The sequence below is a fragment of the Dysidea avara genome, chromosome 11 (assembly GCF_963678975.1).
Source record: "Dysidea avara chromosome 11, odDysAvar1.4, whole genome shotgun sequence".
In the NCBI taxonomy this organism is placed as follows: Eukaryota; Metazoa; Porifera; class Demospongiae; order Dictyoceratida; family Dysideidae; genus Dysidea; species Dysidea avara.
In genome coordinates this window covers 19007531-19035441 of record NC_089282.1, presented here as the reverse complement: position 1 = coordinate 19035441, position 27911 = coordinate 19007531, and the positions used below count along the sequence as shown (strand labels likewise).

At 36.9% G+C, this 27911-nt stretch overlaps 3 protein-coding genes across 3 annotated transcripts in view; all 3 read right to left on the bottom strand.

Annotated features, from left to right (window-relative positions):
- LOC136238078 (major facilitator superfamily domain-containing protein 8-like) overlaps positions 1-6868 on the bottom strand; it is a 29508-nt gene extending 22640 nt beyond the window's left edge. Inside the window, exons 1-3 of the mRNA XM_066028404.1 lie at positions 6740-6868; positions 2743-2931; positions 1122-1184 (exon numbers count right to left, since the gene is read on the bottom strand). Of these exons, the coding sequence (XP_065884476.1) occupies positions 1122-1184; positions 2743-2931; positions 6740-6809 (322 nt within the window). The 5' untranslated portion in view covers positions 6810-6868. The remainder of the gene's footprint in view (positions 1-1121; positions 1185-2742; positions 2932-6739) is intronic.
- An 8922-nt stretch (positions 6869-15790) lies between these two features.
- Positions 15791-27911, bottom strand: part of LOC136238076 (major facilitator superfamily domain-containing protein 8-like) — a 38646-nt gene continuing 26525 nt past the window's right edge. The window contains exons 10-12 of the mRNA XM_066028402.1: positions 16751-16870; positions 15960-16090; positions 15791-15911 (exon numbers count right to left, since the gene is read on the bottom strand). Coding sequence (XP_065884474.1) covers positions 15858-15911; positions 15960-16090; positions 16751-16870 — 305 coding nt within the window. The 3' untranslated portion in view covers positions 15791-15857. The remainder of the gene's footprint in view (positions 15912-15959; positions 16091-16750; positions 16871-27911) is intronic.
- LOC136238077 (uncharacterized) lies at positions 21566-26873 on the bottom strand. Its single transcript, XM_066028403.1, has 5 exons — positions 25888-26873; positions 25755-25828; positions 25625-25708; positions 21642-21721; positions 21566-21589 (listed from the first exon to the last, which is right to left on the bottom strand). Exons 1-4 carry the CDS (start codon positions 26018-26020, stop codon positions 21668-21670), a joined length of 345 nt encoding a protein of 114 aa, XP_065884475.1. The 5' UTR covers positions 26021-26873; the 3' UTR covers positions 21566-21589; positions 21642-21667.

Below are 27911 nucleotides of genomic sequence, written 5' to 3'. Positions count from 1 at the left end.
GAGATATTTTTCCAGATGTCATCCATACAGCTGGTCTTGAGCTTACCTAAAAAAATTGTTATTGCTATTGACTGAAATTCCACTAAATTCAACCCTTTTTTTTTAATTCCTGAGGGTGAGTGCATGCCCCCAGACCCCCCTAGTTTCAGTATGCTTCACATGCTGGATGCACACACCATAATATAATCTGAATCATACCATATAAAAAGGTCCTTCAAAAAGAACCTACCCAGATAAAAATCTGGTTACGGCCCTGCAACCTGAACATATCAAATGGCTAAATGATGCAGCATACAGCCACCACAACAACAAAAAACTTACATATGGCATGTGACTGTTGGAATTTCACCTTGCCTTTACCTTGTTGCTTATTTATGCAAGCAAAACTAACATGCATATCAAGGCATTGGTTTTCCATATCAACACCTTTTCTTACAGGCACAAATAAAATTGCCACAAAATAATTTGAAGTGGTTGCACTATTCTGTTAAGAGAAAGTAAATAACTGCATTAATAACAAATATTTTTAAAAGACGGTGACCACAATCTTTGATAATCTAGCTGCACTTCTTTGCTGCAAAAAAGCGAGCTACCACAACATCTATCATGATCATGTCTACAGAAGTTTACCGATCATCACCGAGACTGACACTCTAATACATAAAGCATTCACCCTAAAGCAAATAATGGTTTCACAACTGCTAGGTGGGAAAATTCCTACTTTGGCATTGAACAAATTGCAACCACATGCCAATGTCAGGATTTTCTCACATAGCCAAAATTTACAAACATCAAGTATACAGCTTCTACCTTTAATGTTTTCAACTACGTATGACACATCAAGAGTCAAAGAATATCACTGACAATCTCTTATATTTGTTACCCTCAGTTGAACTTTGAGCCTGAGTTATTCCACTTACCATACATTCACCAAACACACTGTTTTTAAAAATCCATGGTATTGAGGTGTTAAGTTATCAAAAACAGATACCACAGTTTCACTAAATAACCAGTATATTGCTTCGCACTACACACACACACACACACACACACACACACACACACACACACACACGCACACGCACACACGCACACAATTAGAGAGTGAAAATTTAACTCACCTGCACAAATTCTACTAGCCAGAACCACGTATTTAGACTGAGCAGCAAAGTACATAAAATTACCTAGAGAAATAAGAATAGTTTTGTTATCAATTCTAACAGTTAGTCCACTCCAACTTTATTTCCACATAAAATTCCATTATTTGTGTACATTAACTGTATTTTAAAATGCAAATGTGTTTTAGTTCAAATACTTGTTATACAAGTTGGATAATAATAATACCAGGTGATGTTTGTCTTTGTGATAGCAGCTGTAAAAAGAGTTGTTGGGGTGCTGTGATAGTACTACCCACAGCAGGCAGAACGAAACCATTTTGGATCATGTGATGAAAAGAACACATGAGCTGCATTCTTGGTACCTCCTGCAGTGGTGTGTAGAATGTACCAAGCAGGTTTTTGTCCTGCCTGCATTCCGGGGATAGTCATGGTAAACTATAAAAAAACAGCATTGTCACATTAGCTGGCTGAAACAAACCAGCCAATGGAATGTTGCCAACTATATCACCATGAAAGGAAAAAGAAGTTTAGGCATTAGGGAAATCAACAAGCTGCTACAAGTTAACACTGTGACACTGCAGAACTCTGATACTGCAGCACTCTACTACTACAACACTACTTACATACCCAGCAAAGAAGGTCAAACCAGACTTGTGCAGCTTCCTTTGAACGATAACAGAGACAGGTAGGTAACCCATGGGAGGTTAAGTCTACCCAAATGAGTAAGCAAGTGGAATCCATAAACATGTGAATTTCATTATACTATGAAATCACTATACCGCTCAAATGTTCATTGTCTCGTGAGAGTGCGAGCAATTTAGAAACTTTCCAATTAAAGGGCGTGGTCCCTGTTTCGCTTGCTTCATTCTGTTTTTGGGATGAATACTAGCAAGCGAAACAAGTGCCACACCCCTTCATTAGCAAGTTTTTTAAATCTCTCACGCTCTAGCAAGACAACGTTGCATTTGAGCGGTACCGCAGCTACCTAAGCAAGAAGGAATTCCACTGCAGAGTTGACAGAGGTTACCCTTACTATACTATGAGATTGACAGAAGCTGATATCTTTTCCAGCACAGTGCCTTCAAATACATACCCACACACCCACACCCACACACACGTATGCTGTGCGCACGCATGCACGCACGCACACACAACCCAAGTACTGCATCACAGTGCACGAATGGTTACAACCTCTCAATCAAACCTTTTTAACCTATGGTTAAATTAACATTATTACAGTCATGTAAATATTTCAAGGATAACGTTTTCACTGGTAACCCCCAAAACCACAAAATCAGCAAAAATTTCCCCCTTGGGAATATTTGGGTTATACAATACAAGACCTCCATATAGTGTAATACATGTTTGCAAATTCATGAAAAATCAATTTTTAGCAACATAGCTCAACCTCAAAAAATTTTCCCATCAGGTAGCTACAGTAGCTAAACACATCTTCATAATGAATAATGGAATTTCCTTCCCTCCCACATACCAAAATTTGTGCGATCAGGATGAGAAACAGAAAATCAATTTAGAGTGACCTTATAACACTGGAAGGCAACAAATAACAAACATACACACACTTGAGCACATACATTAAAATACTACATACTCACACACTGACCTCCAATTTCAAACAAGTTACCAAACAGTACAATCAACTTAGTCTGGTGTGTGCGGTCAAATGCCAATCCGTACAGTGGTCCAGACAGCAGGCCAGCCATACTGAATGCACTAAGTGATAGTCCATAGAAAAACTTGTTAGCTCCAAACTGGATATGTAGATAATCCCATAATGTAGGCAGTATCACACCTAAAACAACACATCACATGCTGAAGTAATGTATTCCACTACCGTAGGGCAAGAAATTTCATTTTCGTGGATTGCCAAAATGTGGCAAAATTAGTAATTTCGTGGAACAAATTTTCATGGTTTAGATGTCAATCTTCATACAACTTGTACATAAGCTACAAAATACTTAATTTTCGTGGATAAAACACCCGCAAAATTGAATCTCTGAAAATTTCTCACCCTACGGTATTCTCAAGGCATCCAACAAAGTCAGGTAGCTTACAGTTATTGAGCGGACAAAAAGTATCAAATTTTGCATAGTTTGTCTAGGTGGTACTAATTAAAGTTATACTAGGAGTCCTCATTCAATTTTAGTACACGCCCCCCTAAAAAGAAAATGGCTATGCTAGTGTTAAAAATGTTCAACTTTTCAGCTAAACATACCATTTTCATGGTAAATAGCAATTTTGTACTCTACAATTAATGAAGACTATATTATGGCATTTGTATTTGTTCACTAAGAGCTTAAAGAGTCATTACATTTACAGTTATAAAGTGGCAAGCATGCTAAATTAGTTTCTCCACACTTGCAGTTTATGCAGTCTCCTTTACAAGAACATTTGATCAGTTCACTACACACTTCTGATACTTCAGAAATTGTCATCCAAACTGGCTGCCATAACTGTGTAGATGAAGTCTTGGTCCAAGCAAAACCTTGTGGGGATGGAATCATATGCTGTACCTGAGTACTGGTTATCCATATTTCAGCTTGGTAAATTGCCTGTTGTGAGTGCTGTAGAAGTGCATTTTGGATAGGTGGTATCCTGTCCATACTTCGGCTCTTGCGGCAAAACAGATCTTTTCTTGCATCATTTACAAAGCTAAGTGGACTTGTCTTGTCATACAGGATCACTGTAAACCATTAAATTTTCTGAAAATGAATAGAATCGTTATTCAAAAATTCTAAAGAGTGAGAAGCCAGGTATTGGAATGTCTCAGTGACATCTTCGTATACTTGCCAAGCCTGCCATGCTAACTTCTTACCCTTGCTTCTAAATGCTGAAGTGGTATCACAACCAATCAGTGCATGAAATACAGGTAGTGCTTGTGACCTTCGTTTTCAATGGCGGCACAAAAATTCTGGTATCTGCTTCTTCATGGTTGCAGTTTGACATAATTGGATTACCGTCACCCAAAGACACTATAGATTAACCAAGTGTAGCATAAACAGCTTTGTGTGGAGGAAAAGTGGACTCAGAAATCTTTCCTGTGAGAAAGACAAACAGCTCCTTTTTGTAGTTTGGTTCATGGAGAAAATCAATCCAGTTGTTTGGGATTTTAGTTTAACCTGACACCTTTCTGTGAACACTTTTACCTCTCTTCTCCCTTGTAGACTCTTTCAAGCTATTTGATATGTATGTGACAATGTCTACTCTCATGCAGCCCTATAACTGCTTACTTATGTATGGGACAAACACCTTGTCTGCATATTCATTAAAAGTACTCACTCCTTTGGTTGATAAAAGTGGACAACCAAAGCACCATCCAGCACTATGCAGTCATATGTTGAAGGTGGGTCAGGTAGGCTGGTTGGTAAAAACATTTCAGCAGATCAGACTTCATGTTTGGTAAATTGAGCTTTCCTAAATCAGACAGAGATGGTGTGAAGGATTGTTATCTCATGAGCAAAGAATTCATTCAAGTCTCCATCACGGCTTTACATGAAAATGTGTAATTGACCAAATAGAGCTACATTGTTCTGAAGCACTTTAATCCTCCTTCCCTGCATAGATGTTGCTTTCACTTGAGGCCTTTTGAAAAGTGCAAGAGAATTTCTCTTGAATGGAGCATACATGTAAGAGGTGCAGTTTTCAAGGACTTTTGTTATAAAATCCTGGTATTGTTGTTTGCCTGTGTCTTCCAAGGCGTACAGGGCTAGTGTGACTGATTCATCCACACAATTATGATTGTCCAGCATCACAAGTTCTGGAAAATCATCTACGAAGGGATTCCCCATTCTCCCAATTGAGTTGAACAGACTGTTAACCTGCTTTTGAAATGTTTTCTGCATTGCAAGACCCTGCTCATGATTCTGAAAATTCCTTGGGTTGTCTGGATCATTATCAGAAAGGTATTCATCCTCAATCTGCCTTTGTAATCTGGCCAGTTCTGGACCTGATAACATCCATTGCCTGAAAGCATGCAGTAGGGCTCTCTGTAAGTCCAACTAAACCACCAGTGCCTTTAACAAATGCATTCTCCTGTTCATGTACCTGATCAATTGGAATTGCTGAGAAACTATTTGTTGGTTTTAGATAAAAACCCAGTGGTATTGCATTGCAAACTCATTTCTGATTGGTCAAAGTCTAAGTCAAAGGTCAGGCCACCAAAATCATGCCAGGTCAACGGTCAAGGGTAAAAATTTCCAACCCATAATCGAAAAGTACTGAAATATCATTGCTAAGTCACCGGTCAAAGATTGAAAAAGGCTTTTAGTCACAGGTCAAGGTGAAATTTTGGCTGGTCAAGATTTTGGCGGCAGTCGCAAATCTACCTACGGTGAGTGCCTGTGTGTCACCCCCTTGCAAAAGAAAAGGGCAAGTTATATAGTGCCTGCAGTCACGTGCATTAAAAAAAACTTCGACAAAAACCTAAGTAAGCAAAAAAAAAATTACCTCAGCAAGGGCTTGAACCTGGGCATCCATACTCATAAACAATGCTCGTAACCACTGTACCACCGGTGCTGCGAGAAGTCTCAAATACCTTAGTTTCTAGCTACCTTATAAGGCTACTCCAAATAAATTCTCTGTTTCCCGTCCTGGACTCAAGCATATTTGCATGCGGGCAGGCGGTCCATTTCCATTATAAGATTGGCAGCTTTTCAAGCCATTATTTGCCTGGCACAACCATTAAAAAACTGCTTTAAAACATGCTTAAGCTAGTTCCTTCCTTTTCAAGTTGCAAAAATAGTACAAACGTGAAGTTTGTACCGACTTGGTAGCACTGCTGACAGGTGAGCTGACATGGTTTCAAGTGAGCCTGTCAGTATGCAACAATAACCAGAAAATAATGGAAGAATACAGAATAATGGAATATTTAGAGCTGACACTAGATGCGGGCGGTGGACGGGAAACAGAGAATTTATTTGGAGTGGCCTAAACATCCGACTGAAATGACTTCCATATATATTATTATAAAGAAGAAACCAAAGCTGAACCCTACCCTACCCCTAATGCTAACGGGAACTACTTTTCGCGTCCCCTAAAGTTGAATGCTCGAGGAAACCTACTATAGTCTGTTCGCGTTCACCTAAGCCCTCGTTTCTTGTTAATAACTCGTGTTAAATGGGCCAGCTGCCCAAACACTTAGTATCGCTGTGAAGCCCTTTAAACGCCGGAACTGTTAATCAAAAAAGCGCTTTGATACGGGCAAGAACAAGTGAGTTATGAGGCTTCAAAATATCCCACACATTTCTGAGTATGGACGATTCAGGCGCGCAAACATGTTTACAACATATGATTGTTCCTGTACCCATTGGGAATAAACATATATTCACCTCTTTGATAATACTATATTTTGCGGAACCTCAGGTGAACACGTAGCTACCGACTACAGACGCGTGCCCTAAAGTGCTCGGCGGGGCATATTGGGCGCGTAACAACCCTAGCTCGCCTAGACACAACTGGTCTGTTTGATAGTCCAGTAAATGATGGACTTGTACCGGTAAAATAGCCGTTCACGTTCGTAACCGGTGCAGGTACCATATCCACTTTGAAAGTAAAAGGTAGCTAGTACGCGAGACCTCTTATGGCGAGACTATAGAACTTACCATATTCTATTCCAGCAAAGAAAAAGAATGCTTTGATGCTTATCCCAGTTACTAGTTTCTTAGTTCTCATCGGTTTAGTTCAGCGAGAATTCCCATTAGGGCTCGTATATTGGTGACATATTCAGTCACGTGATCTTCTGTACCTGTCTGGACTGGCGTATCTTAGTTGTAATTGTATTTTTTTAACAGGGGATCCACTCAGTAACTGAATACTGATTTTCAGTGGAGCCCTGTAAAGATTAAAAGTACAATACAATAAAGCTAAATACAGAACACTAACACACATACAATAGCTAATAAATACAACAGGCATACACACACATACAAAACAAGTTAATGAAAATACAACTTTTTAAACAAAGACAAAGAAGCAGCCTCTACAACAGCAGATCTTAATTCAGTAAAAGGGTAAAACATGACAAAGGAAATGAATGGCTTGAGTTGTTAGTGATTTGGATTATCTTCTAGAGAAGCACATGATGTTAAGGAGGGTAACAGTTGAATTATATTGAATACAACTCGAAGGCCTTCAGCAAACACAGAGTGTGTAAATGCAGAGTGGAATGTTAGCTAGGTATGTATTACACGTAATGCAAAACTTAAATGGATGATCATTGTCAATATGTAGTCAGTATAAAGCTAGTGTCTGAATCGTATACATCATGCTACGCAAGGTGCTACGTATGTATGGTTTTAGCTAAACAACCAATTAAAATTAGTGCTTACAAAGCACTTGTCAGCAAGACCTCATCTTGAATATGCCTATGCAGTATTTGTCTTGCAATTATTGTTGTTGCTGTTGTTGTTAGTCTTTTTTTTACATGTACACACTCCTTGCCGTGCCCACAAGATCTCGTTTTGCTTGATCTGACTGTGGTCACACGAGACCGAGGACTAATAATGTATTGTAGGTATCATCTTATTACTAATGATGGTTCTCTTTCTGGATCCATACACAACACATGATATTAGCTTATATTCATCTGCTATAGAATGCCGGTCCAAATCTTCTATTGTTTGTGTCAATAAACTAGCTAGGATGGCCCTCACTCAAAGCATATCAAAACTAGACTATATATCTATCTGGACTCTCTACTCCATCTTGCACAATAAGAGAACAGCCATTGATTTTCAAAATATTTTGCTTCAATACATTTGCCACAAAGTCACCCAAATTCTTTGACTTTGAACCTACTACCTAGTGTCAGTAACAATTAATGCATTTGTGCACTTTTTTGTGGCCGCACTAATGTTACGGAACTCTATACCATCGACAGTTTTGTCCCAACCAACTAGTACTGCAGGAAGTTTTAAGTATAAGCTTAAGCATTTTCTTTTTTGTAATTAGGTATTTCATTGTGATTGTTAATAGTAGATTACTATTATTATTATTTTGTATTAGTTTGTGTCTAACTATGCATGTGTGTATGTATGTTCTGTGTTGGGGACCACCTTGTACAGGCCGTCTAGCCTTTTGTGTACCGTTCTTCGGAGACATGATAATAGTAATAATAATGCACCTGCCAATATTAACCCCTCCTGGGAGCTAGGCCCTGAAATTCAACTATTTGATTGATGGTATTACAGCATAGATCAGTGCAAAAGTCCCTACTTTGGCACATTAACTATAACAATAGTTTTGTTCAATGCCAAAGTAGGGACTTCCCACCAAGCTAAGTTATAATACCATCATTCATCTCTTGTTTCTGACTCACTACTTTTGATTGCATAGATCCCTACTTTACAATTTTTTTTAAATACTGGTTTGTTTAGTTTTTGTTGTAGCACAGCTAGCTACAGTGTAACTTGTCACTGTTCTATTAGAATATCATACATGACTGTTGTATTAGAGTATCTCAAGTCAGACAAGGGGTGTGCAGGTAGCTAGACCAATAAGGGGTGAGGTCATTTTGTTTACTGTTAAGTAAATATCTAGATTGTTAAGAACCATACTTTATTGCTATAAGTCACCCTAGATCTTTATTTGATGGGTGTGGTCTCGACCCTATCACTAACGGGATCCCAATTGCAAAGTTGTAGATATCTAGTTAGTATACTTCTTATAGTAGCGCTGGCACTAAAGCGCTTCTGAAATCCAGCTCTGAAATGATTCCGTGGCATCTAAATATGCTGATGAAAGCAAGTGTTGATACAGAACATTAACGTCTTGATATGGTTTTGTTGGATGAAGAAGAAGACAAGCAGCCTAATTGAAGATAATAAAAAAGACAAGGCACAGAGGGCCTAAACTCGTTGGAATCTCAAAAGACACATCCCACTGGTAAGTTTGTTATTGTGGCATAAAATAGTGGCCGTGCGCTGCTTTGTTTGGCCTCTAGCTTTGTGATTGTGGTCAGGCCTCAGGTCAGGCAGTGAGGCAGTGAGACAAAAATTAGAGTTTTGGGATTTTTTTAAATTCTATATCCAGCCAACTGTAAGTGTATTGTTATAATTATATTATATATTATATGGCCTAGTACTATTCCATAAAGGTGATTTTTGTCATGTAAGATGTCTCTAGGATGATTTTCAAAGGTGGAATTTTGGATGGCACGCAAAATGTTTTTGGGGCGATCCCTACTTTAAATGGTACTAGTGTACCATTTGATAAAAATTAACCTGTTTATGGCCTTGCTATGCGGGGACACTATTCATGGGTGGAGAATTAATTAGATTTATAAAAAAGTACATTTTCCCCACTATGCTTGGGAGGGGTAGCGCATGTACTGTATGCGCAGAGATGGAATTAGTTACTTTTCAAAAATAGCTAGCTAATTACTTATTATTTCATACAATGTAATTTATTTTAGTTTCATTTACTTTAGTAATTCAATAGTAATATAGTATACTTAATCATCACAGTTCATACAAAAATCAGTAAAGTTGCAGATCAGGTAATATAAATAGCTAGATCCAGTTATAACCAGCTTGTCAATCTATAGCTAAATGTCTAGAAAGTCTCCATTAGCAACAGCTTTTCAAACCTTAAATCAGCCAGCCTGTTTGCTTTGGTGTATAAAGCACTGCACCTCATCTTTCAACAGGAGCACCACAGTATTGTACATAAGAAACAGTTTCTTTATGATTGGGTACTTATGAAGCCATTCAATGTCATTTGCCTCAGTTGGCTTGTGAGCTGCCTTCATCATCGTTAAAATCATAAATGAATTCTCTTTCTTGCTCTTTGATCTTTGTGATCTGCCTTGACTTTCTGGTGTAACTTCTACTTCATCATCGGTCTGCTCTTCCATTGCATGTAAAAGCATTTGCTTGAATTCATCTTTTATATTTTGATATTCCTACCCTGAGGCTACCCACTTCAGCTTAAATTTGGGCAAAACTACTGCAGCTAAAATAGGATCTTTAGTTTCGAAAAATACTTGGAAGCGACGTTTAATCACATTTTCTATGCAATCAACAAGCCCCATGGTCGCAGATGATAGGTTAGGTTTTACTGTTTTGACCTTCTTGATTATGGTTTTCAAAGTTGGTAGCAGTGTGCCAAAGTAGCAGTTCATGCAATTATCCTTAACCTGTAATATATCTAGACCCTTAGCAAGTGGCTTGAATGCATCACAATATTCCTTTTAAAAAGTTATTTCTTTGTCATTGAAGCAACGAAGTCCCATTCAGGTACATAATTCATTAAGCTCAGTCGTGGAATTTTCAGTGATCTGCACCACAACACAAATTCCATCTTGTAGGAGTGGCTACTTTTAGCTACCTCCTCCACTTTGTCAGCAGCAACTGTAAATCTACTGCTTTGTTATGGAAACTTCAGTAGACTCTGCTGCTGATGATGATGAGATTGAATACAATGAGAAGGCTTTTACAAAGTTAAAGCCACTATAGGTAATTGTACTGACCACTTTTCCACTCAACCCATAGCTTGCGTGAATGCATTCTATTTTTGAAGCTATAACATTGTAGGTGTGGCGTACAGTTATTCTAACACAAGCAATTGCAACTTTGCATCACTTCAAGGTATCTTTGTCAATCCAGTGAAAAGTCATTCCTAAGTAACTGCGATGGTGGGCTGTCCACACATCAGCTGTTGTCAAAACTCCATCAACTGCTTCCAGTACCTCTTTTACCTTCTTGACCATCATATCATAAATCTTTTCCCAGTGTTGGGTAAGTGACTTTCGATCTGGCAACTGATAAGGGCAGATGCTGCCAATCAGTTTACAAAATGCAGGGGACTCAACTGTGGTCAGTGGCTGCATGTCTTCAATAACATATTCAGCAAGTGCATTACATATTCAACAAGTGCATTACATAATTTTGTAGAAGAAATATCTTTCAACATTGATGCATGGTGATGTGCGCTGCCTCTTCAGTGGCTGATTATCACTGTCATCGTCATTATCAGCCCTTGGGCATTTACTACCTTTTCTCTTTGCTCCTTCAACTTGCCTTGACTCTCTTATGAACATTCTCCAAATGTTTTCTTAAGTTGGAGGTAGTGTTCCGAGGGTCTTGTTTCCAACACAATGAGCTCTGATATTCTTCTCACCTTCATCCACTATCACAAAATAATGTTTATACTTCCAACTATAAAAGCGGCTTGTGCTTAATCTTGCTATGTGTCACTACAAAAATCCATGGCTTCTCAATTGCTCTTGCCTCACAGGCTGGCTTCTTGCATAGTATCATGAACCACTACCATGGTTCATAATAGAGATCACCTATGTTTTTTTCCAAATTCATAATAGAACACTCAACTAAACACTACCTTAGAAACCTTCTCCAACCTCAAAAGAAGCCGTAGAAGTTAATTGGGGAAGAAGTTTAGATCCACTAGCAAAGATGAAGTCAGGACTTGATAAAAGTACCTTTTTAAAGAACTGAAATTTGCCATTTTGTTCATCTAATTATAATTTTTTTCCTCACTGGGCTAGAGCAAAATGTGAGTACTTTTTGGAGATAAAAACTACATAACTTTCTTTCATTTTTTATGTCTTTCTTCATGTCCATGACCTATTTTTAAATGCATATTGCAATGTTAACATCCACTTTCAAGTGAATTTGCTTCTTTTAGGTTCACTTTGCCATTGATCTTCTGACTTAGTCTCTGCAAGGGTAACCAACGTGTTAATATGTGTTGATAAGTATCCAATTTATTCACATTAACATGTTCATTTGGAAACCTTATCATTACCTACATTTTATTAACCACAGTATGTTATGAGCAGCAATGTTGTTGTGTACCACTGCATACTTGACTTCCTGTGATCACATAGCTGCACAAGTATGTGTGACTATATGATAAATCTGAAGCCATACTATTGCTGACCACAGCATGCTGTACACTGCCTATAGTTGATGTCAGAGTTACATAGATTCAATAGTGAGACTGGTGTTTGCTAACTCTGATAATATTAGCTGACTACTTAACAGCTACTGTACATGACTGACTTTGATATACATGTTTAGTACTGTACTGTGTAATATCAAGCACCACCAGCACATCTTATTATCATGTTAGCTATCCATAATGGATTTATAAAAAGTAAACAAACTAGTGTAAAAATAATTTTAGAAAATTAAAACATGGGAATAGAGATTGCTGAAAAAAGTAAAGAAATAAGAGTCGAACAGCCAGCATGTTAAACACACAGAGATCTCTATTTGGACTCAAATAAACATTTATACAGAAGCATTTTCAGTACTTATCTGCCCCTAATTTATGGAGAAACTCAGTACTGTTTTTCTTTTATCTTAGTTTCTACTATATCCATTGATTCCAAATAGAGATCTCTGTGTGGTTAACATGCTGGCTGTTTGACTCTTGTATCTTTACTTTTTTCAGCGATCTCTAATTCCCATGTTTTAATTTTTTAAATTATTTTTTACACAAGTAGTATAATCTATGCTTCTTGCATGTCACAGACTGGCTTCTTGCACATCACAGAATGGCTTCTTTAGCAGCACAAATTGGCTTCTTGAATGCAATAATATGGACTAATTCTTTTACTATGTAAGAATTCACACATTACCACGAGGCAAACACACATGTACAAACTAAGTTTTACACTTTACAGCCTGCAGTCTCACATGCAGTACATTCTACTATGTTGTGGTTGAACGTCAGGTGCTAGCAAACCTTGATGGTTTTTAAACATGCTACTTTTGCAAGGTAACCATTAGTTACTCCATTACCGCTTTTGCAAAGTAACGTGTCACTTGAGAAGTAGCTAAGTTTCGTGTTACTTCAAAAGTAATATTACTACTACAATTATTCATTACTGTAGTAACGTGTTACTTTTTTCAAAGATAACTTCACTACATATTACTTCTTAAGTGGCATGTTTTGCATTATACTCCAACACTCAATGGGAGCCATAAATTTTGCTGGATTAAGGAGGATGTTGGATTATCAAGTCACCTCTGTAATCCGACATTGTACAATATCTAGAATTATGTCAGATTATGTAGGTAAAATGGATCACACAATGCTTTTAACATGAATTAATTTTAGAATTTGCAGGTATTACAGCTTTTTCTATTATTGTCAACCAATTAAATGCTTTGGTTGCTTAATGATTATTTTCTATGATTGTTTTTAATGCTGCTATTACACTCTCTACACAAAAGTGTTGGTGAATGGATATTTTGGTTGGATTAGAGAGGATCCTGAATTACACAGGTGTTGGAATAGAGAGGTTCGACTGTACTTTGTTACGTAAAAGGTATATTATTATGTAATGCGTTACTTTTGTAATGCATTACCCCCATCTCAGTGTATACAGTTATAACCTTGTACTGATTATTCCAAATAATGCCGTAATATGGTGACAGGAGTAGGATCTGTCTAAGAATGATGGTAGCACTGCAGCTTAAAGTTCGAGAACCCTTCAATTTGATGAGCAGTCACAGTTGAAGAAAAGGTTCGAACAATACAGCATCACATCAGGCCTAGGAGTGGAGAGCGACCAAAGACAAATCAGCACATTCTTGGAGAGGAGGCCAATGACATTCTCAGTTCAACAAACATGTATTTCAGAAGTGCAAAGATGACAATGTTTTCTTTTTCAAAATTCGACTCCTTCCGCTTTGATGTGACAAAAAAGTGTGATCTTCTAGTGGCTAGATTTAATCGCTGTGTACAACAAGAGGTGAGTCTGCTGAACAATATATTGTTGCTTTATGCAATCTTGCTGAATCCTGTGGGTATATGATGCCATGAAATTTGAACTGATTAGAGACTACTAGTGGTCAGTATACATGATATTGGCCTGTCTGAATGCCTACAAGCAGATGAAATGCTGACACTGGACAAGGTTAAGAAAGCCATTAGAATCAAGGAAGCATGCAGTTCATGAAGTTCCGAAAGGGTTTGTTTCCTTTCAGTTTACTTGTGGAATTAAGAATGTTGGTAAGATAGTTGTTATGTTGTAGTCAGATGGATCAGCATACTTGTTTTTGAATGTTCTTAAATTGTGCCCAATCAGTAGTTGTCCTGTTTCACTTTGCTTTATTGTAAAATCTCTGCTTTTTCCATATTAGTCTTTTAAGGCAAGGTGTCATCCATGGAAGTTTTTTCTGACTAGAAATATATTTCATAGGTGTGTAGGTGTCATCAGCTTGTAAGAGGTTTGCATGTATATAATTCCAGTTTTCTTCAACAGATCTTGAGTTGGTGTCATTTAGTCAAAAATAATCTGCAGAAATGCTGCTTACTTTGTCATGTAGAGAGACCCAGTCTGCTCTTTTACTCTTTCTAGGTTTGCTATTACAAGGAATATATACAATTTAACAGATCAACAATTACTGCATTATGATCACTTAAGTCTGAAACAGTTCTAGATTGACAAACATAGCTAGGATGTAATATAAAATATAGGTCTAAAATATTTTCTTCTCTAGTAAGCTCGGTAACTATTTGCTCTAATAAAATGTCTTGTGATAGCAAATTAATGATTCTCTAAATGCTGCTGGCTTCAATTAGACAACTAGAAGACCAATCAATTCCCAGGGAGTTAAAATCACCCCCAAAAATGAGTACTGCATCAGGAAACATTTGCTGAATTTGTTGTATACATTCAGATAGTGTGATCAAAACTTTAGCTGCTTGTTGTATGTAAGACTTATAATTGTGATTATAACAGTTTCAATTGTTAGGCATTATGACCTATAATTATGAGTTTAACAACTTGATATTAAATGTTTGCAGATGATCTGGCTAGTTACATGTAGCTATACAAGGAATGAGCACATCAACTTGAAGAAATCCCAAGCACTGATGATTCAGCAAGACATGCATGCAGTAGTACCTAACTGCATGGTTGAGAAATTTTGTGAAACATATTAAATTATTACTACTTTATGGGGCATAGGGAGGGGGGGTCAGGAACCCCCCTGTAAAATTTAGACTTCTGAGTTTACAGCAGGACCCTAACAGATCATTTAGTGTGGCAGGACAAAATGAGTGAGTAATAGTGTATGGCACAACACAAACAAATGATTGCATTCATCTCTCAGGGAAGGACTTACGGAGGTAACAAAACTTGCTAGAAATATCGATATACTCTAATAGAGCAGTTACGCATGTGCACTCTAATAGAACATGCATGTAAATATCCATGTTAAGGAACTTCATTAGTAGAGTCTTTCAGACATTCTAACATTAAATGCAAAACTGAGCATGACCTTATACTGCTATAGCTTTGATGTGCAGTATTTAAAGATATAGAGCTCCAGTAATTTATCACTTGGGCAAATCAAAACTCAGCAAATTACTATATTTTATGCAAAAAAAATAGTACGTTAATTATAATGACTATAAGGGGATGAAGCTAGTACTAGATAAAGCTACCTAGTGGCATAACACATGGAGACACATATATACATCTGTTATTTCACTGGTATGGGAACCTTGAATCCACTGATACAAATGGAATGACTTACAATTAAAACATTATAGTTAACTACAAATATGGATTCAGTAAAATATTGAAAGTCTCTCAGCGACCCCTGCTCTTGGTAACTGAGTACTGCTGTTGGAACCCCCCTTCAAAAAATCCTGGCTATGCCCCTGGTTCAAATGTATGAATATCTAATGGTTCAGTGTTTAAACTAAGTTGTTACAATATGATACAAATGAATTCTTTATGTACTAATTCCCGTGATCTGGTTCTCTAAGACGTGAAAATGAGTCCAATGTTAATACCTGTAGTGGACAGAATGTAAACAGTCTACTAGTTTATATACAACTCACCACAACTCCTACCAGAAAACCAAGAGGTACTCCTAACAGAACATAATACAAGTGAAGGGCAGCACCAGCCCATAAGGGACCAAGAACTGTTGCTAATGATCCAATCAATCGTCGCAATCCTTGACCAACTCCTGTGAAGAAACAATAATAAGGAACAACTCTATTACACAATTTCAAAATAATGATGAATTCATTTTTAATATTAAACTCGTGCTATAACATATACCATAAACGATGAAAGTTTGGTGCAACTTAAGTTTGGCAAACCAGCATGTGAAACATAAAGTTTGGTGAATTTACCATGCAGTTAATAGAGCTGATTGACAAATAAAATTTGGCAAATTTACTCAATTCACCAAATTTTAGTCACTCCAAACACGGTATTTAGAATACAACACAATTTTATCAAAATTAAAGATGCAATCAATTAAGACAAAAAAGTGAATATAATAAGCATAATACCACCATAATAAGCACACCTTGAATGCATGTCTATAAAAAAATAGACATACTCTAATAGAACAGTCGGTAACAACCTTTTATGTTTTTTTTATTAGAGTATATTAAGTAAACGTTTGGGCACAACTACACAGGTGGAGTTAAAAGCATAACAGACTGGTACAGGGATTGCTGTTTAGCAGAAACTTGTTAGCCATTAACAAAATGCTTGCATAATACTGAAATAAAAAAATTTTGAGTGCTTATTCTTTTAGTACTGTTTCCCTTTATCCAAATGATAAATCACCATCAATGGTACTGCTCATTATTCAGACAGTTATACACATAATTACCTTGAACATGTCCCGGTAATAGTTTAGAGAACACTGATCCATTAGTAACAAATGTCAAGGGTAGACCAAATAATGCAACAGCAGCCCCACTCAGTATTTTTACATTAATCCAAGGTGTTTCTAAACAAAAGCAATATACACTCTTATTGTTCAACTGTAGAAATACAGGAGACACTGGCTACCCATAATTTTTAAAATCAATGGGGAAATTGCATTCTAGTATTAAAGGATTGAAGGTATTGTAAAAACCTAACAGCTTCTTGGGGTTTGTACTTTATACTAAAGTCATATTTATTACATGCTGCATCTCTTAAATCTCACTTCTAAAAATAGCCTATTTCAGTTCTATAAATAACCACTGCCTGCAGACACTTTGTGCCATATGCATTTGTCTCTACCAGAAACATTAATAATATATGTTGTATTGTAGATTCAGTATAGTAGGGATGCAACAGCTGTTTTCACAAAGTATCAGAATTGTCCATTATTTTCAGGGGCAGATCCAGGATCTGGCAAGGGGAGGGACACAAACAAGTTCATAGCTATACCGGAGGCTACTCTGAGTTTCTAGTATATAGTTAGCTACAATCTGTTACAGTTGATGGAGACACATAGCAGCTGCAAATAATCATCTCTCAGTAGTGTTCATTGTTGAATTTTAGCATACTGTTTAGGCAACTGCATGCGCAAAAGGTTGTGAAGTCTTAAAAGCAGTCACAAAAACTCAAGCAAAAAAATTATTTAATGGCTTGAACACCTGCCAAACAATTATTATTTTTAGAGGCACTTACTATGCACGAAGGTGCTGGTGGTTGTCAGTTAGAGTTTTGGTAAACTTGTAGTTTTGCAATAAAGGGAGATTTATCTGCCTTTCAAACTAAAACTTTTTGATATGTCAATGTTTCTTTAGCAATAAACTGATTTTGGCTTTACTGGCATATCAAAGTGATAGCTAGCTCTTTTAAAAGGAAATGGCACTATGAGAGGAGGGGGGGGGGGGGGATATTTGCCCCAAATACCCTATGCTGGATCCGCCATTGATTTTCAACACTGTTTATGTAACTGGTTCATCACACATTGAAAAAAAATGGCCTCCAAACCAGTTATTGTGTTGGTACAATGGAGCATCAAGTATAATGCTAGCACATCAACTACAACAATGTATGTTAGAGAAAAAGATTAACTTACTATAATAAAACAGTCAGCACTCTATAGACTAGCAAGAAATGGTCTTTATTATGGAATTAACTAGTTCATTTCTGGAGGCACTAAAGGTATTGTATTCATTCACCACAAAGTGATAAATCACAGGAGTACATGACTAGCTAAAATGGCTTGTACTTCAGTGAATTTCTCTGCATTTCCTAACTTCAGCGTGTCTCCCATTTAAACAAATTATCAGGATGTTACTAATAGCTACAAAATAGATAAGAACTTGGACTTGTACAAATACTTTTCACGTGAGTACTTGAAGTGCTGGTAGTAGCTGGAATCAGTGCAACTCTATTTTTAAACAAATGTAAGGAATGTTTTTTGAGTAGGTATCATAGAAGCAATGAAACAAGGGAGGTCATCTATGCCTACAGCTATACTAGTAAACATTTAATCCCTAATTTAGTCATATACAGCCTGTCAATAGTATATACCCATGACTGAAGTAGGGATTAAATGTCCACTAGTATAGCTGCAGGTGTAGGTGGCCTCTCTTGCTTCATTGCTTTTTCACTACAAATAAAAGATAAATTTGAGTTCGATCAGGGATCACAGAATAAAACAAGGAAGGTCACCTACATCTGCAGATATACTAGTGGATAGTCAATCCCTAATCTGATCATGTGGGGTATACTCTAAATTAGGGATTGAATGTCCACTAGTATATCTGCAGGTATAGGCAACCTTCCTACTTTTTTCCCGTGATCCCTATCAAACTTAAAACTCCTGGCACTTGTTTGTTTGCTTTTTTGATCAGTAAATCCGTAGCATACCACATCAAAAGAAAGAATGGCACCAGACTTAATGTTATCATGTGAACGCACACCTAAATATCAATTACTATCTGAAAAGTGAAGTGGCTATGTTCAGCCGGTTACACAGCATTACAAATGAAGAAACACCTCTGCAATCAATCTAGCCATTAGAGAAAACAAGGACGATTTCCATTACATACCTAGGGAAGTCATTACATGATATTGCAAAGCAACACCTTGCACTATCATCAAAGACAGATGGCACACAAAGGAGTACACAAAGTCCATGAAACATGCATTGTATGTACTTTGTGCGAAATGCAAAAGGGTACCTGTGAGACTGAAGCGACATCAAACGGTGAAAAAATCAAGCCCAAAGCCTTAACCATTATTGAGTTATGCTTGTCTGAAGGCATCAGTCAGGAAAGTCAGTCAGTAGAAAATTCTACTGAATCAATTTTTTTTAAAATTTTGTAGCAACCTACTGAAAGCATTTCAGGTTGTATACCGAATGCATTTTTGAGTTTGTAACCAATACTGCCAACACCATTGTGAGATTGGTTTCTGGTCAATATTTTAGTGAGAAAATGCAAACCTTCATCATCTTTTACTAACAGAACACAGATTTGTCACAAAGTGAGGCACACTCTTATGATCATGAAGACTTGGGTATGCTCAAACAAGAAATAAAGGGAAGCCTCAGTTTGAGCTAAATGAAATATTAATTTTAAAGTAAGCCACTTCACCATGAAGCAAGTCCTTGAATTAATATTTTGTAAGCTCTTCATAACCAGTGAACCTTAATGTATGCTCATGACAATTACAACATATGTTACAGAGTGTTTTGTATGGTAGTTAAGTAGCTTATTAATTGTTTACTGTACATATTGTAGGGCTGGTATATATGCAGGGGGGATTTCCTAGGGTTCCGGAAACCCCCTTTCAAATTTCAGCTGGTAGCTTGCAGCCAAAACACCAGTCTACCTTAGTTTGGACACAATGAATCAAATGGTACAGTAGTACCATTTAAGTAGGGATCAGCCCAAAAATTTCTCGCATTACCCAAACTTCCGCCTTTGAAAATCACCCTAGAGACACCTTATGTGACGAAAATCACCTTTACGGAATAGTACTAGTTCATATGATATACAATATACAACAAAACGCTTACAGGTGGCTGGATATAGAATTTTTTAAAATTGTTATAACTCGAATTTTAGACTCACTACCTAACTGCCTGACTGACCACAGTCACAAGGCTAGAGCTTAAACGAAGCAGCGGATGGCCACCATTTTACACCACACTAACAAACTCACCAGTGGAATGCCTTTTGGGGTTCCGACGAGTCTAAGCTTACTTCTCTGCACCTTGTCTCTTCTTTTATCTCCAATCAGGCTGTTTTCTTCTTCATCCAATGAAACCATATCGAGGCATTAATTTTCCGTATCAACACTTTCTTTCAGTAGCACATTTAGATGCCACAGAACTATTTCATAGCTGGATTTTTGAAGCACTTCAGTCCTGGCACTACTATAAGAGGCATACTAGCTAAATATCTGCAAATTTGCGATTAGGATCTCATTTGGTATTTGTATGGCGGCGCCATGCATAAAAGCGGGCGCCAACAGACTAGTTTGCAATAGGTTTGCAACGACACCCATCTAGGTTGACTAATCGCGATAGAGTACAGAGACCACACCTCTTCATAATCTAGCTAATTGCTTAACAGAAAACAAGACTTATTGGTGTAGCTAGCTGTACATCCCTTGTCTAACTCAAGATACTCTAATACAACAGTCATGCATTTATGATATTCTAATAGAACAGTCACTGAGCTACAACAAAAACTAAACAAACTAGTATTTTTTTCTTTTTAAATTTAATAGGGATCTATGCAATAAAAAGTAATGAAACAACTGATGAATGATGGTATTACAGCATAGCTCAAAGAGAAAGTCCCTACTTTGGCATCGAACAAAATAATTGTTATAGCTAATGTGCCAAAAGTAGGGACTACCCACTGAGCTATGCTGTAATACCATCATTCATCTCTTTCTTCTTTCCTTTTTATTGCATAGATCCCTACTTCATTTTTAAATTGACTTTTTTTTTTAAATAGTAGAGCAGTATAGTTATAGTATAATAGAAAACAACATTGATTTCTCAAAAGTGGATGAAGGGAGAACAAGTAGCTAGGAATGCACTGAAACATCTATATTAAGATTGAGATACTCTAATAGAGCAGTCAGATGTTATCAATAGAGCACTAAGCGCAGTCAAACTACTCTAATAGAACATTCATAACATAATACAATCATTATATAACATAAATGTAAGACTAACTTGGAAATAAAGAATGAATTATTTAGCAGCTAAACCTTTGGATGTGTTCTTAGATCACTAGAGCATTAAATTCAGGATTTTATAAACTCTTTTCTTCCTTTAAGTCCTAAATATCATTTATTGTTTATGCATATGGCTTGCCAGAAAATTTGTCAACGGTTGGGGGCTGTATCCCCACTTATACACTACCACTGAATATGGAAACCATCTTGAAAAAAATCCTGGGATACACCCCTGGAACAAATTTACAAATTTCTCTCCAAAACATTTTTAGAAATGGTACCAAAGCTACAAAAAGCTTTGTTAATAAATTCATGTCAATAATTAATGAGAATAATTGATGGTTAATAGTGTGTACATTGTAATACAGGTCCCTACACTGTGGTATAGCTCCAGGTTTAAACTACTAACTATACCAAAAATACATAAATGGCAGCTACCACAAGGAGTAACAGTACTTGTACAGCTGATTTTTCATGTTAGTATCCATGGTAACAAAACTTTGGAGGGGTAAAGCAGCATTCAAATCTAGTAAAATTGAACTACTCATCTTAGCCCTAACATAACATGTATAAAATACCTTTAGTTACTCCAGCCACAAATACTTCAAACAAAATGTATCCCAACAATTGCAGAAATAAACCAAATAACAATATCCACCTGCCAAACACAAATGAAATACAGAAATACATGTAAATTGACTGTGACTGACCTGTCAGTAATTCTTTTGCTTAAAAGCATCAAACAAACAAATGAAATGATGAGCTACACAAACAGTTATTAAGAGTATGTAAAGACTTCATCTAATTACAGTGTTATGTCAGCTACCGACTTAATATTTAGCTGAAGTCTCTACAAGGTGACTTGTTACGTAGCTGAACTCTCTACAGGGTGATTACTTCTAAAGTGTTACTCTTCAGGGTGTAAACTCTGTGCTGGGTGACTTGTATAACATGTGGTACGTACCACTCAATACAACATCATCTCACAGGAGTGCGAGCAATTAAATAATGTGATAATTCAAGGGCGTGGCAACCATTTCGCTTGCAAGAATTTATCCCAAACAAAACAAGATGGGTGCCACACCTTTTAATTAGCCGCTTGCACTCTCGTGAGATGGTGTTGTGTTTGAGTGGTACCGTAGCTCTCCAAAGAGTGAATTGTAGACTCTCTGGTTACTTGACTCTGAACTCTCAATATAGAAAGTGACTTGTTACATAGCTGAAACCCCTACAGGTTTTCTTGATATATAGATGAATGGTTTACAGGATGACTTGTAACATAGCTGAACTCTCTACTGGGTGACTTCTTATGTATCTGAACACTCTACAGGGTGACTTGTTTGTAACTGAACTCTCTACTTGGTAACTTGTAACATAATAGTTGTTGAACTAGCCACATGATGAATCATTTGTAGTTTGACTTGTTTGTAACTGATCTCTCTACACAGAGACGGGAGTGTATAAACAGTGGAATGGACTACTGGAATGGTGGAATACTGGAATGGAATTTTTTAAAGTTCAATATCATTTTTTACATCCAAATAAGCCCCTTATGTAAGCAAATAAACAGGATTTCCCTTGAAGTCAGCTTATTTAGCATAATTCACCTCACCATAGACAAAGTTTACCAATATATTGTACTGTAAAGTCAGTTATGAACACGCACAATAGCAGTTTATTGGGAACACTAAGAAGACTCCTGACTTAACCCTTGTTCCCAAATGATAAGCTAGCTGATTACATGAATGCACTGTAAAGTACATCACTGTATAATGAAGTATTCATTTATTATCAACTTTATCAGTTAGGCACTGGAGGGCAAACACAGAAGGCAGAGCCTGTACTGATGAGGTGTTTACCACTAACCTAGGACCCTAAGTGAAAATCATTGGGAAAAGTGAAATGCGACTATCTTGTAAGTGTTTACAATGAGCCTTTTTCACAATTATGTCAGAAAACAAAATTTAAGCCAAAGTTCATTGTGGCAGTGCCATGTTGCACACTGAATTGAACCACAGTTAGTTTCATACAAGTAATAAAGTATTGAGCTTATAAGTCATACAAGTGTTGTGGTGAGGAAAAGTATGCTGACTTCAAGGGAAATCCAATTTATTTGCTTACATAAGGGGAGGAGTTGTACTTATTTGGATGTAAAAAATGATATTGAACTTTAAAAAATTCCATTCCACCATTCCAGTATTCCACCATTCCAGTAGTCCATTCCACTGTTTATATACTCCCCACAGAGACTTGTTGTAAGTCAAGCGCATGTACAATATACCACTACCATAAAATTAATGGCATGCATTCATTACTACACTACACAAGAATGCAATTCTGCCACAGTTGAGGGACAAGACCACAGGTATATGGAGTAGCATTCTTCACAGCGTAGAGCATGTTTCTCATTTCTCAGATTGGTATTGTGAAGTTGGATTTTGGGTGATATTTTTGGCCAGAAAAACCCAAACCTCCATAATCACTAATATACAGTACTAGACACATGTTTATACGTACATTTATGATTGGATGCGAAAGATGCATCACAGACTGTATTCAGTGTGTTGCCAGAATGAATCGGCCTGATCGATGAGCTATATGTACTGAAAAGTAGTCTTTCTTCAGTCACACACCTGTACTCACACAGAACGCTGTATGCACATCTATAGTAGAGTAGCTAATCTGAAGATAAGTGCACACATCACTGACCATACAATTGTAAGGTAACAGTTGGTATACATTTGCTGCAAGAAGCAAAACATTGCTGTCAGGATGATCTGAGGGGTCACAAACTGTGGGCAGACTATATGGCACTACTCATATAAATATTTATTTTACGATTTATAGAAATCAAATTCATTACAATGAACATTGGTATCGACACTATAATTTTATTATATATATAGTGCTGGGTGCCTGAAAGGCAACAGCGGCACTCATCTCTGCCTTAGGAGATCACCTATACAGCGTCCTGGTGAGTCTTACTTCTTGTACATGATTTGCTAGAGATTGCACTAAAATAACAACATGGTTCTTAACACGATCAATTAGTGATTAGCAAATACCACGGAATCCTGTAATTTCATTATTAATTTGCTAAAAGACTTCTTTAGTATATGGAACGGTTGGCATAATGGAGAAGACAACATTGAGGTCCAGGGTTGTTGGTGATCTGGACATGCCGAAGGACTCAGCAAACGTGACTATATAATTTTTATCACGATGAACTGGGTTGTACATCTCTGAAAGAATAATAATATTAAAGCTTTACAGCACAGATGCTGAAGGTCTGTAGGACACCTGGTCCTACAGCCTGTTTAAAGTTGTTACATAAAATGTGTTTGAAAAGGTGGAGAAAAGAGAAAAAATCCATGACTGGACCTGGGCAGCCTCAAACCTGCAGCCATATGAACAAAACAGATTTGTCTAAAATATATACCTTATCACTTGATACCTCTGGTGGACCTTGCAAAAAACCACCAGAGAGTTGTTTTGTGTTAAAAGATGCTTTGCAAGGTGATTTTTTTAGTTTGTGTTCTATTAGGAGTTTTGCAAAAACATAGGCAATCCCTATGTATTACAAGTATGACTGAATTAGGGACTACATATCCACTAGTATATCTGCAGGAGTAGGTGACTTCCCTTGTTTCCCTGCTTTGTTTTCTATGATCCTTATTGAACTTTTAAAATTTCTAATTTTTGTGTTTACTTATTTGTAACACAATAACCTGTGGATACTGCATCAGAAGAAAGAATGGCGTCAAAGTTGGATTTTTCCACCTTTTCAAACATACTTTATGTAACAACTATAAACAGGCTGTAGGACCAGGTGCCCTACAGACCTTCAGCACTTGTACTGTAAAGCCTTAATAAATAAATTAATTAATTTTAGTATGAACGCATACCCCAACTATCATTTACTGACTTGAAAGTGAAAAGGCCATTAAGCTTCGCTTTCAGCTATGTTCAGCTCGTTGCACAGTGTCACAAACGGAAAACAGTGTGAGAAGCGCCTCTGAAATCAATCCATGCAGTCACAACAGAAATTACAGACAATTCCCATTTACTAATGTAGGAAAGCCATCATGCACTATCATGAATTGACATCTTCAGGCTGTCAGCGAAAAGAACTGGGACACAAAAGAGGACAAAGGTAAGTCCATGAAGTGTACATTGTACATACTGTGGTTTGCCAAAAGGCACCTGTCAGGCAGAAGCGACAACGAACAGTGAAAAATTCAAGCCTATATCCTTAGCCATTATTAAATTATGAATTTCTGAAGGCATCAGGCAGCATCAGGCAGACAGTTTAACAGCAGAAAATAAAAAGAAAAGTTCGTAGCGATCTATTGGAAGCATTAAGGCCGGGTTGTGCTGAAGGCACTTTTAGGCTTGGTTACATCAACCCAAATCTGCCAAGACACCACAAAAGTATTGTAAAGCTGGTTTTCGGATGATATTTTTGATAGGAGTATATACATGTACCATTGTACAGTGTAGTACAGCAAGTTGTATATACATATCAAATTTGGCATTTATGCACGCATATTCCATTACTCACAACTATGCCAGCTCCACAGAAAAACAAGCTAGTTTCAAACTCAGTCCATCCCAGTAAATCCTCAAACATAGGTACAATCATAGTCTAGTGGACAGAATAAAAGATAGAATACCCAAGATTATTACTATACCTCAAGGCTAGTTTGGTTGAAGAGCATCACAAACATAATGGCATATGAGCAAACAATCTCATTCCGAATAAACTCTAGAAGACCGACAACAAGAGTATATCAAACAAATGTTGTGGTCAACAACTTTCCTCACCAGATAACATCCAGTATGCCTTAGACAGAAATCCTTCTGGTTCTGGAACAGAATCTTTCTTAACATCTACTGGTGACTTTTTTATTGACTGAGCTGTTGACTGGGAGCTGGAGTAATGGCTCACATCCTTCATACTATCCTAACAGTGGAGCTTTCTCCTGTTTGGCTAATAAGTCCTTATCACTACAGCTATGCTCTTCAGAATTAACATTAATATCAACAGAAGCAATTGATTTCTCCTCTATGCTGTGATCTGTGCTGTTTCGGTTAGCCGTACGTTGTTGAGTGCGCTCAATATGTTGTTCATACTGTGATTTTACAAAGTCATTCACTGGCGGTAATTGAAAAAACAAAAACAAAAACATCAGCTCTAAAATCAACCACACTAGTGTCATCAATGCCTGTATTAATTACAATAACATGTGTACATTAATTGCGAGGGTTCCACTCTTAATGGTGGGCTCTCAAACGATGTTTTACTGTAAATCACCATAAGAAATGCAGCTGAAGCCTTTAACAGTTACTGTAAATAGCTTTAAAAGACAAAACAATAATTATTTTTAGAGGCGCTTATTATGTACGAAGGTAAAACATAACTGCTTCAAGTGATGTTTATACTATGTGTAAAAAAAAGGTGTATAGCTAGCTAGCTAGACAAAAAAAAGTAAACAAACTAGCTATTTAAAAATTTTAAAATTTAAAAGGAAGTAGGGATTGGTATAATATACATGCTACAAAAAGTGAGGAAACAAGCTCAAAAATGTTGCAATTGAAATGAGAAATTATCCAGCAGTAAAAGGTAAGGGAACAAGATTAGACTACTTGCTAAAATGAGACACACTTTAATCCCTACTTTGGGCTAATTTGATGGTCTCATTTCAAGATGCTAGCCAAAACTATAGGGATTAAAGTGTGTCTCATTTTAGCAAGTAGTCGTCTAATCTTGTTTCCTTACTTTTAACTGCTGGATCATTTCTCATTTCAACTGCAAATTTTTTGAGCTTGTTTCCTTACTTTTTGTAGCATGTATATTATACCAATCCCTACTTCCTTTTAAAATTTTTAAATAGCTAGTATTATGTTGATATGCCTTAGTTAGATGCCATTTTAGACCCCTACTACTAGATCCAGATACAAAAATACAGTTTCCAAACATTTTTACTTAAGACTTTCACTTAGTGTTGGCAAGATGATTGCAGTACACCAGGCCATATACTTTTGTATGTGCACTTTTTCATGCACATTGTGAAGCTTTAAAAAAACTGCTTTTAAAATCCACGATATTGCGATATCAAGAAATTAGATGGTATTAAAAACAGATACCACGATTTCACTAAATAATTGGTAGTACTACCACACATGCACGCACGCATGCACGCACTCACACACACACAATTAAGACAGTGAACATTTAACTCACCTACACAAATTCTACTAACCAGAACCATGTATTTAGACTGTGCAGCAAAATACATGAAATAACCTAGAGAAATGAGAATTAGGTTTTGTTATTAATTCTAGCAGTTTGTTCACTCCAAATTTATTTCCTATTTCTCATCCACTGCCCACATAAAACTCCATTATTTTTCGTACATGAAACTATATTTTAAAATTCACATGAGTTTAGTCCAAATATTTGCTACACAAGTGAATAATACCAGGTGATGTACGTCTTTGTGATAACAACTGTACAAAGGTTATTCTTAGCTAACTAGCTATAATATGCAACCATTTCAGTAACTCAGCTACCTAGATATCTCTGTTGTAGCTAGCTAAACACACTTTCATAATGATTACCGCCCTCCCACATACTAAACTTTGTGTGATCAGGACGAGAAACAGGAAATCAACTTGGAATGACCTTAGGCACTGGAATGACACGGTGACCTTAAGGCAACAAGTATCAAACATACACACGTACATTAAAGTACTGCATACTCTCATTGACCTCCAATTTCAAACAAGTTACCAAACAGTACAATCAACTTAGTCTGGTGTGTGCGGTCAAACACCAATCCGTACAG

Coding starts and splice junctions, on each gene's coding strand:
- LOC136238077 (XM_066028403.1), bottom strand. CDS start 26,020: ATGAAGGATGTGAGCCATTACTCCAGCTCCCAGTCAACAGCTCAGTCA. Junction 25,829..25,887: donor GGCATACTGGATGTTATCTG/GTGAGGAAAGTT, acceptor TCGGTCTTCTAG/AGTTTATTCGGAATGAGATT. Junction 25,709..25,754: donor TCAACCAAACTAGCCTTGAG/GTATAGTAATAA, acceptor TCTGTCCACTAG/ACTATGATTGTACCTATGTT.